Source organism: Ctenopharyngodon idella, chromosome 21, assembly GCF_019924925.1.
Source record: "Ctenopharyngodon idella isolate HZGC_01 chromosome 21, HZGC01, whole genome shotgun sequence".
In the NCBI taxonomy this organism is placed as follows: Eukaryota; Metazoa; Chordata; class Actinopteri; order Cypriniformes; family Xenocyprididae; genus Ctenopharyngodon; species Ctenopharyngodon idella.
Window position 1 is genome coordinate 29,481,954 of NC_067240.1, and position 19,589 is coordinate 29,501,542.

General features: G+C 36.9%; 1 protein-coding gene and 1 long non-coding RNA gene across 14 annotated transcripts in view; one reads left to right on the plus strand and one right to left on the minus strand.

Annotated features, from left to right (window-relative positions):
- Positions 1-19,589, plus strand: part of tcf7 (transcription factor 7) — a 58,852-nt gene that overhangs the window by 22,225 nt on the left and 17,038 nt on the right. For 12 of the 13 annotated variants that reach the window (XM_051876729.1, XM_051876727.1, XM_051876730.1 and 9 more), the window contains exons 4-5: positions 9,640-9,754; positions 16,129-16,207. In XM_051876729.1, coding sequence (XP_051732689.1) covers positions 9,640-9,754; positions 16,129-16,207 — 194 coding nt within the window. Of the gene's footprint in view, positions 1-9,639; positions 9,755-12,717; positions 12,858-16,128; positions 16,208-19,589 lie in introns of those variants that run through there. The other variant, XM_051876739.1, reaches the window with a different exon arrangement.
- LOC127503220 (uncharacterized) lies at positions 16,216-19,584 on the minus strand. The gene is made up of 3 exons (XR_007927054.1): positions 18,719-19,584; positions 18,465-18,568; positions 16,216-18,412 (listed from the first exon to the last, which is right to left on the minus strand). It is a non-coding gene; the product is annotated as an uncharacterized LOC127503220 (long non-coding RNA).

Below are 19,589 nucleotides of genomic sequence, written 5' to 3' on the forward strand. Positions count from 1 at the left end.
CATAGATGAGTGTTCATCATTCACTCTCTTCTGCTGCGAAAGACAGCGGGCTCAAGCTCCGAAACAAGGATTAAGCCTTCCGTTATTCTTCTCTTTCACACTCACTGCGTCTGGAGTTGGTCAAACATCTTCACCGGTACAGACGTTGCCTGTTTGGAAAGTTTTAGTACGTTTTCCAGCTTGACCATGTAAATTATTAAGTGAAAAAGAGCAGCTTGCGAGTTCTGCTAAATGTTTCGTGGAAGAAAGAAAAACCAGGATGTTTGAGGAAACCTCATTTTGAAAAGACCTGGAAAATATTAATTAATGTTGATGTTTCTAGTTTTGACAAGCTCTATTTTTTTTAAGGTATAAATTTATATAAAAAAATTGTTTCTGGTTTTGACCAGCTCTAAAAAAAAAAAAAAAAAAAAATGTAAAGGTATAAATTTATTTTAAAAAATTGTGTTTCTAGTTTTGACAAGCTCTAAAATATATATATTTTAAGGTATAAACTTTGAAAAAAAAAATCTGTTTTTGACATCTCTAAAATATTTTATAGGTTATAAATTGGGTAAAGAGTGGTATATGTTGAGTTGTTCAGGGATGTGGATTAGTGTGGTGGTCATGGAGCCTCTCAGTGTTTTGGTCCACTTGACTTCTGCACACACCTCCTGTGATTGAGCACAGATCTGAGCATGGACCCCACGGGCTGCCGTAGTCATGTGACGTCCGGGCCGGAGCGGACTGGAGGGCTCGGCCCAGCGGGGGGCTGCTGAACCGCTGTATTCCCTCCATCCAGTAGAGCAACATGAATTAATCAGAGGGAATAAATTACTACATGAAAGAGGCTCGTTCCCCGTCCGTTCATATCTGAGGCTGTGCAGATCTGTCTCCTCCGCTCAAACCACAGTCCTCATGATTCAGTCTTCAAAATATGATTTTGTCCATGACAATCAAAGCAGCTTGTTTGTGCATTTATGGACAACAGAATGACACAGATCTGACCGAAACAACCGCTGTTCGTTCATTCAGTCGTGTGTTCCAGTCTCATTTTACTATCATTGAGACACTAGTTTAGATTGAACTTTATATTTTCTGTTTTCATTTCAGTTCAAGTGTGTCGTTTTGTGGTGTTGTTGTGATTAAGATGGCTTTCATCTCGATCAGGTATCTGAAGTACTCGTAAGATGTAAGAAGCACTTTAGCATAATTTAATGGTATTAATATATTTTAAGAGAATATACTGAAGTGTGAAGTGAAAGTAATATGTTCAAACTGCATGTGTTTTATAGTTTACAATTATATTAAATGCAGTTAGTTGAACTCAGTGTAGGCTACCACTTAATTACATCTTTATGTGAAATTTCATAATTCTGTTTTCTTTGAAATATGGTTAAAGTGTACTGATGAATTACAAGCATTTGTAGTAAACTAAATTTACTTTAATGTAACTTGTGCTAAATTTCAACTTCATCATTACAAATATATTTAAATGCATGACATACATTTAAAATATATGAACTTTAATGTAATCTTGAATATGTTGTTATGTTATAAGTATGTGAACACATCAAAATAAGTGCACTTCTTTAAAGCACGACAAAAGATTATTAAAACATGATTAAAAATGTGCTTTTAATTAGACATTATTATATAGTGTAGGGCCCTATGAAATTCCCAAATTTAATTTTTCCCCAAATTCCATTTTATTTTGTTCCAAATTCCATTTTTTTCCATTGTATTTATTTTTTTGACTCCATTTTGATGGTTAAATTAAATTTTAGTAATCAAAAACCATGTCTAATTAATTGAAATCATGAAACTTACAATTTAGCGACGATTTATTAAGAGTTTAACAAAAATTAATTTTTTAGGGCCCTTTGAAATGCATTTTATTTATTTTTTTCCCGTTACCTTTTTTTTTTTTTTCAAAATTCAAAATTTGAATTTTTCTGGATTCCATTTTTTATTTTTTTATTTTTTCCCCGTTTACTTTTTTTTTTTTTTTGGATTCCATTTTGATGGTTAAATTAAATCTTAGTAATCAAAAAACATGTCTAATTAATTGAAATCGTGAAACTTTTACAATTTAGCAACAATTGTAATATTTTTTTTCTCAAATTCCCTTTTATTTTTTACCAAATTCTGTGTTTTCTGTTTTAAGTTTTCTGGATTCCATTTTAATGGTTTAATTACATTTTAATAATCAAAAAACATGTATAATTAATTGAATTTATACAAACGATCAAACTTTTTCTTTTTTTTAATGTAGGGCCCTATGAAATGTTTTTTTTTTTCCCAGAAATGTTGTGTTGTGTATTTTAATTGTTCTGTCAATCAAAAGAAGGCATAAAACATTAATTTAAATGATATTTTAATCATATGAAATTAACCTTTTTGTCAAACAAAGACACAATTTCTTCAAGTTAAACCGAACTTGTGTTTTGACGGGCTGCAGTGAAGACCTTTGAGTTTCTGTGTGTTTATGATATTATTTCCACCTCATAGGGCCCTAATAGTGCACTTAGTGAACTGAACTGTGTACTTTCTTTAAGTGCCTTTTTAAGTGAACGTATACTTTAAGATTTAAAGTGCTCATTCAATACAATTAAGCACATCTTTTCCACAAGAACTGGAAAGAGGAAGGTTTTTCTGTATGTTTGCAGTTCTGATTCTCTGAACGTACGGATGAGTGTAATATCCTTATCTGTGAGTTTTAACTTTGCTGTTTCTCCCGTGTTTTGAGGGTGTTTTAGGAATCGTCTCTCACTTCCCCCGCGTCCTTGTTCTGGCTCAAGCCTTTGATGTTGTAGCCATTAGTAAAGAGCCTCCAATGACACTTCCTTACCTAGTACACACACACACACACACACATACACACTTTTCCCAGAGGCATTACCACCAACAGTTCCCGTCTGCCTCGCCTCGACTCATAGAGTCTCCAGTCTCTTTCATCTGCGGCCGCTGCTCTGTTGTGATGCTGTAATTATCATCATCGTAACTGCCGGCAACAGAGCTGTGAAGGAAAGGTGTGTACGATAACTCTCAGACAGCCACGGCGCTTCTGCTGCCTTCAGGTGCTCCTGGGAAGTTCCAGCGCACCACTTCGGCAAAGCCGTAATTATGACGTGATGTGCGTTTTGGGCTGTGAAAAAATGTTGGGCAATCGAGAAAACAGAGAGATCTGGTCATCAAGAATGATGGGAATTATAATGTAGTTTTGTCACACAAGCCACTAAAATGGACAGTTCCTGCAAGCTTTGTTGCTTCTCTTCATCGACAGGATCTGAACTGACTGCAGGTCGACTGATTTTGCTTGATTTTCAGCCTAATGTAAATATAAACCCTCCTGAAAAAACCAAGAGAAATACCCTGTAGACTATTTCAATCATCACTTTTGTCACAAACATTTTTAACGCGTCTGTGCGTAAGCAAATTCATGTTTTTTCTGCGTTTCCAAGTAATATTGAGTGTAGAGATGGGTTTTTTTGCTCTGGTGAGGTGTTTCCCTTTGGCGCCGTTTCATAAAGTGAAGTTTCATTATGAGCCTCTTGTCTTCATTGTGTGCTTTGTCGACCCGCCGCACTTTGAAATGTGCAGGTTTCAAGAGTTTTTCATCTTTATTTACAGACGCTTTATTTGGGTTGTCCTTAAATGGCTTCAAGTGATTGTTTATGATTTATTTCAATAATAATGCGCTACTCAAAGCATACTTGTGTTGAGTTCCTCCAGACCACAGGACAAACAGTCATTGTGCTGTTTTATAGTGCACGTCCCGTGTGTTTTTGATAGGATTGGGACAGTTATTTGTCTTCATGTCGTCTCGTATACTGTAAACAAGAGCGTTTCTCAGAGTTATTGAGGATGCAGCTTCACGCTGGAATGACTGAGCTCGTCTGTTTGTTGGCTCTTTATCAGTCATCTGGTTTGAGCAGTTAATATTTAGCAAGCCAAGATTTATTGAAGTATTTTGAAGAGCGTGTAATTGAAGCACATAATTGAATATATTCATTTGTTTTGTATGAAGATGGACTTCATCACACAGACAGAATAATTTGTGGCTGCCTGTAAATTATGCCACAGTTACATTCATATTCAGACTTCTGTAAGAATGACCTCATAATACACTGAATTTTGGGTGTGTGTGAGAAAGAGTGTGTGTGTTAGTGTTAATTTTGTCAGCTATTCTATAATTTAGTCTTAGTTTTAGTCCTGTGTCAGATGTGCTTTGTAGTTTTTATCATATTTAGTCAACCTGCTTCTGTTTTATTAAGTTGACTAAATGTTTAGGGTTTTTAGTCACATTTTCGTCATGATGCATGAAGGTTAAACTGATAATAATGATTATTTTGCTCAGTTATATCACAATGATTGTTGTCGTTTGAATTTATGCACTTTCACCCATAAACATGAATCGGTAGAAGGTCGACTCACTGAAATATTTTAATAAATATCCTGACGCATCCGAGCTTTATAATGGCAGTGAACGGGATCAATGAGCATGAGCAGAAGAAAGTGTCTCATCCACATCCATCCATCATAAACGTACTCCACACGGCTCCGAGGGGGTTAATAAAGGCCTTCTGAAGTGAAGCGATGCGTTTGTGCAAAAAACGTGCCTTCCCTATTCAACGGCAGTTCTGTTTTTTCCATAGTTTGAATACGGAAGGTGGTCTGGCAGAAGCTGGATATTTTACTTCATGGATATTTTTTTTGCACAAATGCATCAGAAGGCCTTTATTAATCCCCTGGAGCCGTGTGGAGTACGTTTATGATGGATGGATGTGGATGAGACACTTTCTTCAGCTCATACTCATTGATCCCGTTCACTGCCTCGGATGCATCAGGATATTTATTATTATTTCTACGATTGTGTTCATCAGCAAGAGTAAAGTTGGGATAATTTTCATTTGAAAGTGAACTAATCCTTTGAGCTGGACAATGACAGAGCTGCTGTGCAGACAAAATTATTTGCCAGTTATCGCTATAAAGCTGAGTGAGTGAGAGTGTTTGTGAGTGAGTGAGTGTAATGCATTTTCTATTTTTATTACCACAAAAAATCCAATTATTCGATTACTTGTCAAAATAATCGATCGGTTACTCAATTACCAAAATAATCGCTAGTGACAGCCCTAGAGTGTGTGTGTGTGTGTGTGTGTGTGTGTATGTGTATGTGTGTGAGTGAGTGAGTGACCGAGTCAGTGACCGTGTGAGTGAGTGAGTGAGTGAGTCAGTGTGTGTGTGTGTGTGTGTGTGTGTGAGTGAATTGGTGAGTGGGTGTGTGTGTTTCAGGTAAACCCTACATTATGGGGACATTTTCAATGGCAATATCCAGAATCCTTGACCTTGTGGGGACGTTTTTTGGTCCCCATGAGGAAAACAGTATATAAATCATACTAAATGATATTTTTTGAAAATGTAAAAATGCAGAAAGTTTTCTGTGATGGGTACGGTTAGAGGAGAGAATATACAGTTTCTACAATATAAAAACCATTATGTCTAGGAAAGTCTCTATAAAACATGGAAACCCAAAATATAGCTGTATATAAAAGCAATAGAAGTCTATGGAACGTCCCCATTTAGATATACAAGTAAACATGTTGGTGTTTAATCTACCCTGTGAAAAGTGACAACACAATTAAGTTGAAAACGTGCGGTGAATTGACACAGCGATAGATTCATTGCACTTTTTGAACCACTTGTGAATTTGAATTTCTGGTGTCAAATTGAAACTCTGAGAACAGTATAGAGGTGCACTGAACACATGATAAAAACGTGTTCAATAATGACACTGTCTGTGTTACTGGCAACACAACAAGTTGCAAGCAGGCGGATATTTCTGCTAGTATGGTGAACAATCATATGCATGAGCAGGTATGAGATGATCATGAGAACAGAGGTCCAGACGAGATCTTCGTCTCTTCATCTGCTGAATTGCTCGTCAGCTCACGGACACACAAGGTTGTTGACGGAGGGGGCCGGCGGATGGGGGTTGAGTGTGTTTAAACGTGCCTCTGTTGTTATGTCTGCGTTCCCTTTGAAGTTCCTCAAACCTCCAACTAAGTGGCACTCATTTTCCCCATCTCACAGATCTCAGAATTATTTCCAGATTGCGGTGCCGTGCCACAGGGAGACGTGGTGTCAGGCGTAACGTTGAAGGCAACCCTACGTTTAGCAGCATCACAATAACGTCTTGTCTGATCGTAGCCTCATTCGCAGCTTCACGGATGTTTAAGAGGCATGGAAATGAAATTGACCTCGATTTTAATAAGCCCACGCACACTTACCCTCAAGACAACAGGAATAGATACACAGCCTTTAAAGACCACTGTGGAAATTTTGCTTATCTCACTTTCACTCACTCAGGAAGTGGAGTTTTTTCTCAGTTACAGTAAACTGAAGTGCAGTAGATGCACCTCACACACCTTAGGATGGTCTGTGTCTCCACGGTTCGGGGATGGAAGCGTTCTTGAAATGTTCATCCCAATAAACATCGTTTTAGTATGTATGAGCATTGTGATGTAAAATGCAGAAGGAATATCTGGGTTTCTAGGTGGCTAATCAAAAGTAGGTGAGTGATCATGTGACTCTTCAGATGTTCTCCAGCATCGTCGGAGATGATCCAAAGGTGTCATGCGTTTTCTATTGAGTCGTTATGACCGCTCCTTAAATGCACTTCCTCCAAGCATTATCACTAAAGACCAAAGGTTCATCTGATTCAGCGTTCTGGACCACATCAATGACAGCATAAAGCGTGTAAAATGATCGCATCCCATTCAGATGCGTAGTGCACAACACATCAGAGATTAAAGACGTAACACTCAAAGCTCTCGCCTCCAAAAGGACCTTTAATTTCCGCTTCAAATAAGCACTTCGATTTTTAAAGCAAAGAATACATTAGACACGCAGGAGCCCACGGGTCGTCATGTGCTTCACTGGTCAGTATTAAAGGACCGATCCCTCAGAACATGTCATGCCCGCATTCCCGTTCAAAGAAACGCAGGATAAAAGGAAAGAACCACATGCAAATAGACTTTGTGCTCTGATGTTTGTTTGATTCTATATGAAAACTGTGCTGTCATTGCAGTGAGATTAATTTATGCTTGTGTGGGGAGCGTGTTAAAGATGAACGCTTGAGCATTGAAATCTCCTCAGCAAACATTTCTTGTCTTCCAGCAAAATATTGAAATGTCAGTAAAACTGTATGGTGAAATGCTAGACTTTTCTTCTTGAGACTCGCCCAGTGTTTTATCTCGGTGTGAGTGTACATTCGTGAAATCGATTCTTTATTTCCACAAAAATGAACAAAAATGCCACCCAAAATTCAAGAAAATGACCCTGTAAATTTAAACTATCTTGATTAAAGTGATCTTTGAAGAAGTGTTGATTGCGGCATTACATTTAGATCTGCTTGTGTTGCATTAATCATCATTTACGCATTATTTTTTGCAGCGTTAAGCATTATAATCTATCGCACATGTTCTGTTGAGCACATGAATGCAGTGGCCAATCAGAGGCGTTAGATTAGTCACCGCTGAAAACACTGGAGTTTTGTTGAGTTTTCCGCTCTTGAATTCTCTCATCATAAACAAGTGCAGATATGATGTAAATTGCAGTGCAGACAGCTTCAGCAACTATGTCTTCAATGAGCTTTTGTAAGTGTGCAGAACTCGCACTACACTGAAGTCGTGGAGCGACGGTTAAGGGAATATGGTTTTTTTTAATCCCTGGGTGTGTTGAACAGGTCTTTAATCCCCTAAACCCGAACTGTACCACCGGCAGTGGGTATAGGTATCATTTTAAAGCTTAGAAACTTAGCTTTTTAATGCACCTAACCATTTTGATCAACTATGATTAGTCCCTCTACCGCTGGAGGGCGCCACCTAGCTACGAAAAAAATAATAATCATATTTTTCAAAACTCCTGCCTTGATCAACACAAAATAGGTGTCATTTGAAAGCTTAGAGTCTGAACTTTACAATGAATGTAGCCCATTTGATTAACTCCTAAGTACTGCTGAGTTATTTGCTGATAAATAAAAAAAAGTTTTCATAATTTATGAAATACTTTTTTTGAACTATGTACTGTAATATGTCAAAAACATCATACAGCTCAGATAGTCATGTGTCATATGTCATTTGAACAGTCTCACGGAGTAGAATACAACAAGCATAATTGTTTTGGGCTTTGTCTAAATTTAAGCGAGTTTTTGTGCGTGAAGCCCAGCCCGGACCCATAAATAATGTACAGATGCAGCATTTATGCCACGTTTTCGCTCGTAACTTCATGAAACATGCTCTTATTGTGGCACATCATTATTTACAGCAGATTCTCATGATTAAAATGAGTCCAAACTCAACATAATCTAAGGCGTCGATCACAAGATATTCCTCACGGAGTTAAACACATAAAACTAAGTAAAATCAAACATAGCTTTCACGTGGCGTTTTCGCTTGTAACTTCATGAAACGTGCATAGATAGTAGAAAATGGCACGTCATTATTTACAGCAGATTCTAACAATTAAAATGTCAACATAATCCATTGCATCAATCACAAGATATTCCTCACGGAGGAACAACAGTTTTAAAAATGCCTTCCGAGTGTCAAGGGCTAAACAAAAAGGCTACCTTGGTTCCTAATGCTGTAACTTTTGATTTTACTATGCGATCACCACAAAATTTGATCCAGATGCAGCTCACGTGTAGGGGAACCTGTCCTCCTAACTTATTTTCTTCTTGAGTTATTGCATACCAAATAAGAAAGATTATAATAAAAAATTATATATATATTTCTTCTCAGCATGAGAATGTCCAAATGTAATGAATTCTTGACTCCCTTTGCTATAGTTTTGGAGTTATGAGTCTTTACTTTTGTGTTTGTCACTCAGAAAAACAAACAAACAAGGTTACACTTTATTTGACAGTGCCGTAGTTACATTTTAATTACTCAAATAAGTACGGAGTACTATTAATTAACTTCATGTACTTACTATAGAGTTTCAGTTAGGGTTAGGGTTTGGTTTAGGGTTAGTTACTTGTAATTATGCATTTTTTACTGTTATTACTATAGTAAGTACATGTAGTAATGTGTAACTACGGCACTATAAAATAAAGTGTTACCAAAAACAACTCTAAAAATGCCTTCAGGGCTTAAGGGGTTAATGTTGAAGGTCTCCATCTTCTGCCCATTATGAAGAACAAAAGTAGAAAATTGACTTTTCACATAAATGTGGCTACACATGGTAAATCTGTCCAATTCCGTCAGTCTCTCTCGCTATCACACATGTGCGCGGCGCTCAGATGAAAAGACGCCCATATGAAAGGCACAGCAGTCAGAAGTTTGGCCAAGAAATGCAGCTACTTCCAGCCATGCAACCGCCATGACACATCGTGTCAAACAACATGCTGTTAGCATTAGCAAACTGGATTTCACATGAGTTATTGAAGGCCATTTGTAAACAGAGACATGAAAGCAAACAAGCTCTTGTGCTGCTGGCCTTGATCATCAAAGGCGTATCGATCAAATGGCTCCTACCCATTGATTCTCTCAGCAAATGTATTCAACATCTGACACGCTCGTACGCCGCCTTTCAAACATCAGACTTCAACTGACCAGCATCTTATTGTGTGTGTGTGTGTGTGTGTGTTTCTTGCAGTCCAACAAAGTGTCGGTGGTCCAGCCGGGGATGCATCCGCTCACGCCGCTGCTGCCGTACGATCACTTCAACCCCAGTCCTCCACACATTCCCACAGACGTCAGCCAGAAACCAGGTACGCTCACGCATTCCTCTTTATCAAACTGATGATGGATGAGATGCGGTAAAACAGCCGATACACACAGCTGTCACCACACGGTTGAAAAGAGAAAGTTGTTGTCATCATATCATGCAGCTGTTTTTCTGTGGGACACTAAAGGATGCATCTTTCAAGCAGGGTTATTTAAAGATTCCTCAAAAATATCCCATGTAGTTTCCACAGCAGAAAAAAACTGGTTATACTATTTCTACATTCTACTAACTATAAGTAACATGTCAACTACATGTCAGCTAGCAGTCATTACAGTATTAGTAGACTGCAGGGTTGGGTGTCATCTGAAATTCCAATTCGGCTTCTACTTATCTGATTCTTATCGATTTCCAGTTTCGATTCCAAAGTCAAACATTTAGGTTATTAAAAGTCCCCCTGTAGTCAATAATTTTATCCTTTAAAACTCATCTTTGATCACCAAAATTTCATATTTAAAAGTTTTTTAATGCCAAAAATTCTTAATGCCTTAAAATAGCTTGAATGTAACTCTACACCCTTGCCTCATTTAATATTCACGGAACTATGAATATGATAATTAGCCCCGCCTCCACTCGCTCGCACGAGCTCAGACGAGATCCACTCGGTCAACTTACTGAGGTAAACGCTGCACAATGGTATTGCTTTTTACAACGTCGGACACATAACGGTAATTAATATGATTAGCCTTTGGCTTGATTACGTTATCAAACTGCTAATAATGTGTTGCTAATGTTAGCATATCATTATCTGACATGCTAAAGCCTGCTAGCACATTGACGTGATTGGTTACAAGATAGTTTGTGACGTCAGAAACGCCAGCGATTTCAAACTGTATCTTTTGTCTTTGGTTTACTGAAGTTTTAAAGAGAAAATACTCAGCAATGGTGTTGACTGATGAATTTACACATGGTTTATCTTAAAGCATGTTAAAAACACCAGATAGACACATGAACAACTTTAAAACTTACACAGGGGGACTTTAACATTGTTGCAGCTGAATACCATGAACGAAAATCAGCAGTCTAATAAACTAGACTAACTAATATTAATTTATAACATTATTAAAGACAAGTTTACAGTCTGTAAAACAATAAGAACAAATAAGCAAATTAGCAGCAATGGCAGAAATAAATACAACCGAACTGAACAAAGTTCAGAAATTGAAATCAAACGTGAAATAACACTGCATAGTTTTCTTTTTGAACTGTTTATGTTCACTGAAGACATAACCAACTGTGCTTACAAAGATATTTTAACATAATTTTGAGTGTATTTGTCCGTTCAAGTACAAGAAGACGTGAAAGAGATCTCACTTCAGTATTCACAGACTGTATGAGAGGCGGTTTTCTGCGTGCGAGCTTCACATGTGTGTGCACAGAAAACAGCGTGCGGATACTGAATTGAGTTCTCTTTCCTGCACTTCAAAAAACACATTAAAATGCACAGACAGGAATCGATAAGCCAAATTGAAATTTTAATCTTATAACAGGTATCAGATTCCTGACCTTAAGTATCCGATTCCTGACCCTACTGTGAGGTGAGGGTTCGGGTTAGTAGAATAAGTTGACATGTAGTTTCAAAGTTACTTCTAGTCAGTAGAATGTTTGTTGGGAGCATCAAAATAAAGTGTTAGCAGATTTTAAGCAGACAGTCTGCTGATACTCTAATGAGAGTTAGTTAACATGTAGATGCAAAGTTACTTATAGTTAGTAGAATGTCTAAAGTGGACTATCAAAATAAAAGATCATACTTGCGCTAAGTGAGCATGAGGATGAACGATTGCTTTAATACAGCAACTATAAACAGCCTAAAGCTAATAAACTATACTTTGATCACAGTATACTTAGATACATTTCTTTAATGCGATGATGATGATGATGATAGCTAACCCTATAAAGCCTCATGCATCATATTTATATACACACATTTCTAAGGCCTCTAAATGATCAAAACTTTGCTGAAAAACCTGTCACACACAATCTCCTCCAGTCCTTCTGTCATCTGATTGATGGTTTAGACTCTTTTATCCAGTAAAAGTCTTTTTAATTGTACAAACGTCCTTCAGCTCGTGTCTTTCTGCTGTCAAATCTGCACTGATTTTATCAAGTAAACATAAGAATAACTTTGATATTGTTAGTAATATTTCAGACTGAAGCGACTTCGGTTTACTTGATCATCCAGACATCATTTTTTATAGAAATCATGAGTATTAAATATGATCATCAGGTTTATTTGTTCATCTCTCAATCATCATTGTATTTCATTGCATTATGTTTTAAAACTACACTATCATAAAACTAAGCATTTAAATATCATCTTACTAAGGCATTGATATTTATATGCATTTTATGTCCTGTACTGTTATAAAGATCTCATTGATTTACATCACAAGAATCAGAATTTCATCACTTTCTGTCCATATAAATATCAGCATCTGCACCAAAATTGCATATTTTTGCTCAGTTTGAGCCTCTGAATAAAATTGAGCTGTTTTTTCCTCACTATATCAGACTATATGAGCCATAAAACCCTGATGGATCAAATATTATACTCAACAAAACAAAAAAATATATTTTTTAAACATTGTGTCTAAAGTTTTATATAAAAACCTGTTTCATTTGACAAAAATAGATTTTTTCAGACTATTATTTCATTTTTTTTCAGCAAAGTTTTGATCATTTAGAGGCCTCAGAAATGTGTGTATCAAATATAATCCAGTAGGCATTATTGGGTAACGGGTTTGAATTTGATTATTGATCAAGTAAATACAGTAGAAACAACAGATGCTCAGATATTTCCCATCAGGCTTTGGGCGATGTGTGTATGTGTGTGAATCGGTGAACTGTACCAGACTCAACCACCGTGACCCGACACGCTCACATGATGATGTTGTGAAATGTGTCACGACTGTACATCCAGGTAAAGTACATGGTGGAAGATTTAACATTGAACATTTGAACCGTGGCACTTACTGTACATGAAGCTCTGCGTTTTACTGTAGTTTGTTTGATATCCTGATGGTGTTTTCTTTGAGCTCGCGGTCCAGTCATATCAGGCATCTGATCGGTTTCACTTTCGCAGGGTTTTGGTGAGTCTGAGGTGGAATGTGTCTTATATTGAATGACTATTTTTTAAGGCATCTTGTTTCTTGGTTTTTTTTGTTCAAGTTTTGGTCCCACTTTATATGAAGCGTCTATGTTCGAACATTTAAATTAATCGTTTGATACAGTGCGCTTATTATATTTTTTAATTTAAGTACAATGTTAAAACGTATGTAATTCCAGCTGTAATTGATTTCTGTAATTATCTGTAATTACACTATTAATCCACTCTTAAACTCAGCCGTATCCACGTCAATAACAGCACAAGAGTTTCACAACTCAACATCAACACAATCAGTGCACTGAACATAACAGTTATTATTTTTAATGTAAGTACACAGCAGTTAAAGACACTTAATATAGAGTGTTTTCCATGAAGAACTGCTCTTTTTATCTTCTCTCGGCAGTGTTGTGATGGATGTTTGAAAGTGAGTTCTTAGAAGAAAACACATTATTTATTATTTGTGACCCTGGACCACAAAACCAGTCATATATATATGAATCGCTCACAATAAGATCGATAACATGCATTTAGACAATAGGAAGGGTGAATTTTCATCCGATCCCTCGCGTTTTTCTGTTGTTCTCGTGACACTCACAGGTAGAGCGTTCTCTCAGGACCGACGCAGATCGACTCACATTCCAGCGCAGCAGATTTATTGAGGGTTTCTTCACAAACAAGCCCAGAGCAAACGCAAATTATAGTCATCAAGTAGCATTCTTCAGCAAACACAGGTTGCTTGGGGTCGCTCTTAACTGCGGGCTGCTCGCTGCTGACAAATGACTTCCTGTAGAAAAACACACTGACGCTTCTGTCTTGAGTTTCTTACAATTATAAAATCATGAAATGTCATCAAGATGGTTTTATCCACAAGCCACCATATCAAACTGCAAATCCGTACATTGATTTACTCTCAAAAGTGAATCTGCCCATAAGAGAGAACCTCACTTGAGTCTTTCAGAAGAGATCTGTGTGATACCACAGGTCAGAGGTCTCAGTATGAACATTAATTTTACAGCTCTTTGTTCGGGCTGTATGACAACTAGTGACTCATCTGGGTCTGATTTCTATTTCTAATAAGGCGTTTTTGGAGAAACATCTGTTGATGCTTAAAGTAATCATAACTGAAAGTGTCCTGAAGATATCTGTGCCGTTCCTGAAGGATCTGAAATCACTGCGAGAGCACAGGGCCCTATGATTTGTGTTCAGGGCTTGACATTACGTTTTTTGCTCACCGGCGACTGTGACTAGTGGTTTTCCAAAGTTACTAGCCACAATTGTGTTGTTGGTGAATTGTTTTATTATGGGTGTGTGATGATACACTTAACTCACGGGACGAGATGAGACACGATATTGAGTTCAAGTGACGAGACAATATTTTTGCACTATTTTTCTCTCATTTTCCTTCTCAAAATCTTGGGTAGGCTGTGTCTGGCTTGCCTTGCCTGACGAGCCTCCGCTGGTAGACGTATATTAAATGTTACAGGAGTAATGCAATCTAATAACAGTATTTTTTGTTATTAAGCTATAGCAGTTTTTGTGCATTTGTATTATTAAAACTAAACTGTGTTTAGGCCACATACCATATAATCCATTTAGGTACTTTTTACCATGGTAATGAGGTGTTATGCATGGTTTTACCTGTGGTTATGATCTACATATGTATGATACTAATGAAGACCAGTGGTTAATTTTAATAAGAGTCCTAACTCAGTCAGCATATCATTTTTGTTGTTCATTTTTACTGATGTTTTTGTTAAATTTACATCCGTGTCCCAGTGCGACCTCGAGCTACTGCTGCTGTCAAATGAGCATTTACAAGAGACAAAACATGTACTGTTATTAATAATAATTATAATTAATATATTTTGATCACCAATCTGGACCAAGTCTTTGACAAAAATGATGCTTTTTTGTATCAAAACTTACCCACATTCAAGTATTGATAAAAAGAATGAATGAAGCTAGAATAAAATGTTTGTTTTTTTGTTTGTTTGTTTAAAAGCACAGGCTCTGTTCTTTCATTTGATATATTGCATGTTTTATATATTCATACAACTAAATATTCTGTGGGCCATGAAAGTTTTAGGAATTTAAAGTTTTAGGAGTTTAGGAATATCACATATTTTGTCATCCATGTTTAATTCAATCTGTTGTGCAGCACTTTGTTTACCAAAAAATATGGAATTAAGTTTTCATTTGATTACATTTTAAATGATTAATCAAATTATGCATTTATTTGATTACCACTATTTTGGATCATAGATTTTCTATCAAATCATAAATCCAGAAAACTTTAAATGGCCAACACTATTTTTTATAAAAATGTTAATAAATTATTACATTTTTAATGTTTATTAACAGAATTTGCAGAAATGGAACGGAACGGATTATAGGAAAAATAAAGCTGATTTCATGAGGCCCTACAAGTATAATATTTGTTTAAGTTTCATGATTTTAATTGATTAGACATGCTTTTTCATTGCAAAAATGAAAAATGAACTTGGAGAAAAAATAAAACTGATTACAAGAGCAAAAATATTCCAGGAATAATGCAGCTAACATCACTGAAATCACCTTAATATTAATATTAAGTCATGTTTTCAGTAAGCATAAACCTCACAACATTTAGTTAGATTTAAACTTATTATTAAGTAAACAAAGCAATCTGCCAATACTGAGAAAAAACATCTTAATTACATTCATTTTGTTTTAAGGATGAAAAATACTGATTACTGATATTTGAATTACTGATATTATTGTTAGAAATATGTATGGACAATAATGGTGGATCAGTATGAGAATTTTAAATAATTTTTGAAATCATTTTACCCATGTTTTAATTTAAACAGTAGATCCATTTTTTTATCATAAATTTGTATTAAATCATAAATCCAGAAAATTATAACAACACTATTTTTATAACAAAGAAATGCTCAAAACAAAAATTATTATTATTACTATAATTTTATATTTTAACAGTTTTGTTATATATATTCAGAACAATGGTGGCTCATTCAGTGGTGAATCCTGAATCTCTGTTTTCCTCAGGGACAGAATTGAGTTTCTCTGTAATTCTCTGACAGGTTCATTCAAACACTGGTGTAACTGCGGGAAACGAAGCTCCGCCTCTCTCTCTGACCTCTGGGCGGGGTTTCGAGGCGTGTGACCTCTGAGACGAGGCTGGCGTAATGGCAGGTTCCCAGTGTGTTAATGATGGCCCGGGTCATGTGACCGTCCTCCTCTCTGTCTTACAGGTGTTCACAGGCATCAGTCGCAGGAAATCTCCGGTTTCTACTCGCTGCCTCAAGGCCAGATCACCCCCTCCATGAACTGGTGAGACTGAAGCGCCTCTGTGTGTCCGAACATGTCATTCATATCCGCAAATGTAGCATTCGAAGCAATCTGAACTCCATCAGTGTTCTGTGACCTTTAGTATAAAGTGGGTCGTGACCCCGAAAATGTGTTTCAGCTAGAAAAAAAACTGACTGACCAGATAATCTTACATAGTTAGGAGAGCAAAATGAACTCAAGGGAGGAGACAACTTTCCCATATTTTCCAGCTTTCCATAACAAAATTATTATAAATTCAATTATTTATTTATTTATTTACTTTTTTTTAAAGTTACTGGTCAAGTTTAAAAACATTTAATATCCTCCTTTAACTGAAGACTATAAGTGTGTGTGTGTGTGTGTGTGTATATTCATATATGTATAAATATGAGGAATATCACACAAGTAGGAGTGCGATATGTCATATCATAGCTCACATCTTCAAAAACGTCTGAATAACAGTAGTATTTGTAACATTACTGTGGGTTTGCTCCTCCATCATTGACGCTCGCTGTGAGAAATGCTGTCAGTGTAGATCCGGCAGAAACAAGCGGAGTGATACAAAATGTGAAATGGTTTCCGTGTGATATTAGTAGAATGCGCATAGCTGGAAAAGGCTCTCAGCCAATCAGATTCGAGAACCAGAACTAACTGTTGTATAAATATAAATAATGTCCAGTTGTTTGAATAATAAGCATTGCTAGAATATTTAAATCTGGAGCATTTCATAAGTTCACTTTAAAAACTGCTGGGTTAAAAACAACCCAAGTTGGGTTAAATATGGACAAACCCAGTTGGTTGGGTTAAATGTTTGCTCAATCTGTTGGGGAGTTTTATTAAAAATGACTGTATTACTTGCTTAAAATGAACCCAAAGTATGTTGGAAATTATATGTTTAATAAATGAACATTTATAAATAAGTTTAATGAATAATGGTTAAACAATAAACATTTATTAAATTGCTTATTAATAAATGTTCACCTTTTGATTATTATTGTTGCCTCTAGTAATTATGTGTCTGATTTTTAATTTCCAACATATTTTGGGTTCATTTTAAGCAAGAAATACAGTCATTTTTAAACAATAGTTGAGTTAAATAAAACTACCCAGCACATTTAACCCAACCGCTGGGTCAAAACAACCCAATTGCTGGGTTTGTCCATTTTCAACCCAATTTGTGTTGTTTTTTTAACCCAGCATTTATTAGATTGTAATTTAAGACTGCATTTTTTATATATATATATTTTAATTTTGTTTTGTTTATTATTCTGTTTTGGAAATTATTAAATATGACAATGTTTTTGGTGTGTTCACAGATTTGCCATAATGTAAATAACCTTATTACAAGATTACAATGATTACATTATGAACATTTTGAATACATATTAGATTGTGGATTTAAGTCATAGTGCTTCATTGAGCACACTGTTAATTTACTTTCAGGTATTTCTTGTGTAAATATTGAAATGAAGTGCAGCAAACGTTTCTTAGTGCTGAAAATGAATCTCCTGTTGTCTTTGTGCATGATCAAGATCTGGAGAAATCCAGATTCACCATGTTTGAGTGTCAGATTAATTACAGTGTGTTGGAGGTGTATATTTTATCATCTTATTTGTGAATCTGGGATATGAACCGTGTGTTGGTGTTGCTCTCAGCTGAACTCTACAGGAGGTTAACCATTACTAACTCAGCTTCTGTCAGGGCCTGAGAAAACAAGCTGGAAACATTCATGTCAAGAAACAATGATTGACTGGTGAATAAAAAGATGTCATTGTGCTGCGGTCAGGTGAAGAATCGATTAGAATAGAAGCACAGACGAAAGTGAAAGCATAGCGTGAAAATGAACATGAGCTGATTATTGACATCCACCAAAACATGTTTCCTGAAGATTTCACAATGATTTTGGCCATCCCGAATTACACACTGATTCACTGTGACGTACAGATTTTTACAATTCATTTAAATGAAAAACACACAAATCTGCTAGGACAAAAAACAAGATTTTCCAGCTGTATGATTTTAAAGTCAATAGTAGTCATTTAAGGTGTGGTAAGTGATTTCTGAGAAACAATGTTGATATTTGAAATCACCAAAACACACGCCCCTACCCAAAATGATCACACCCTTAACTTGACAGCCACGCCCCCAAATGCACAAACATGCTATGCAACCCCCTCATGAGTGGACATGCCCCTTACTGCTGATTGGCTTACTCTCTCCTCCCCCCTCATGAGAGGACACGCCCCTTACTGCTGATTACCTCACTCTCTCCTCCCCCCTCATGAGAGGACATGCCCCTTACTGCTGATTGGTTCACTCTCTCCTCCTTCCTCATGAGAGGACACGCCCCTTAATGCTGATTACCTCACTCTCTCCTCCCCTTCATGAGAGGACACGCCCCTTACTGCTGATTACCTCACTCCTCCCCCCTCATGAGAGGACACGCCCCTTAATGCTGATTACCTCACTCTCTCCTCCCCTTCATGAGAGGACACGCCCCTTACTGCTGATTACCTCACTCTCTCCTCCCCCCTCATGAGAGGACACGCCCCTTACTGCTGATTGGCTCACTCTCTCCTCCCCCCTCATGAGAGGACACACCTCTTACTGCTGATTACCTCACTCTCTCCTCCCCCCTCATGATAGGACACGCCCCTTATTGCTGATTGGTTCACTCTCTCCTCCCCCCTCATGAGTGGACACGCCCCCTACTGCTGATTGGCTACAAGTGTGTTTTGATGCTCGGTCCAATCCACTTTCAACAGCGTTTCTCAGAAATGGCTTACTGCACCTTTAATCAAGCGTCACTATTATTTGTGCTCATGCTTGACCTCAAGGCTGTTTTGAGAATAAGAATCTTTCGTAAAGTAATCAATTTGAACTATTTTTTTATTTTAAAATGTGCACACATTTGTTCCTCCATATGCCTAACATGTCGGAAACGCAAAACAGCAAAATGGTCTCTTCTCATTCAATCACGTGATTGATTCAGCCTATATTTTCAATTCAAAACAGCGAATTTTGACAGAAAGTCAAGTAGTTTGCATCACTGGATATTACTGGATTACATCATTTAAGCCTAAATATATATTTTTGAGGGTATCAAATACTGGGGAGGGACAATTTGGCCATTTCTACTTATTGGTGGGTTTGTGTCCTCTTCAATCTCTGCTTGGATCAGACCTCTATCATGAAGTGTTAAAGTTGCGCGTGAGCGGCGTCCTTCAGCCCTAGTGTCACCAGACAGAAGTGTGAAAGAGTTTTCCTGCCTCCGTCAGTCATTGCTCAGACAAACAGACAGTCCTGTCCCAAACACACAGCATTAGTCGAGTCCGGATGTGTTTGGGAAGCAGCGCAGTCCTCTAACTGTGTCCCCCGACCCACA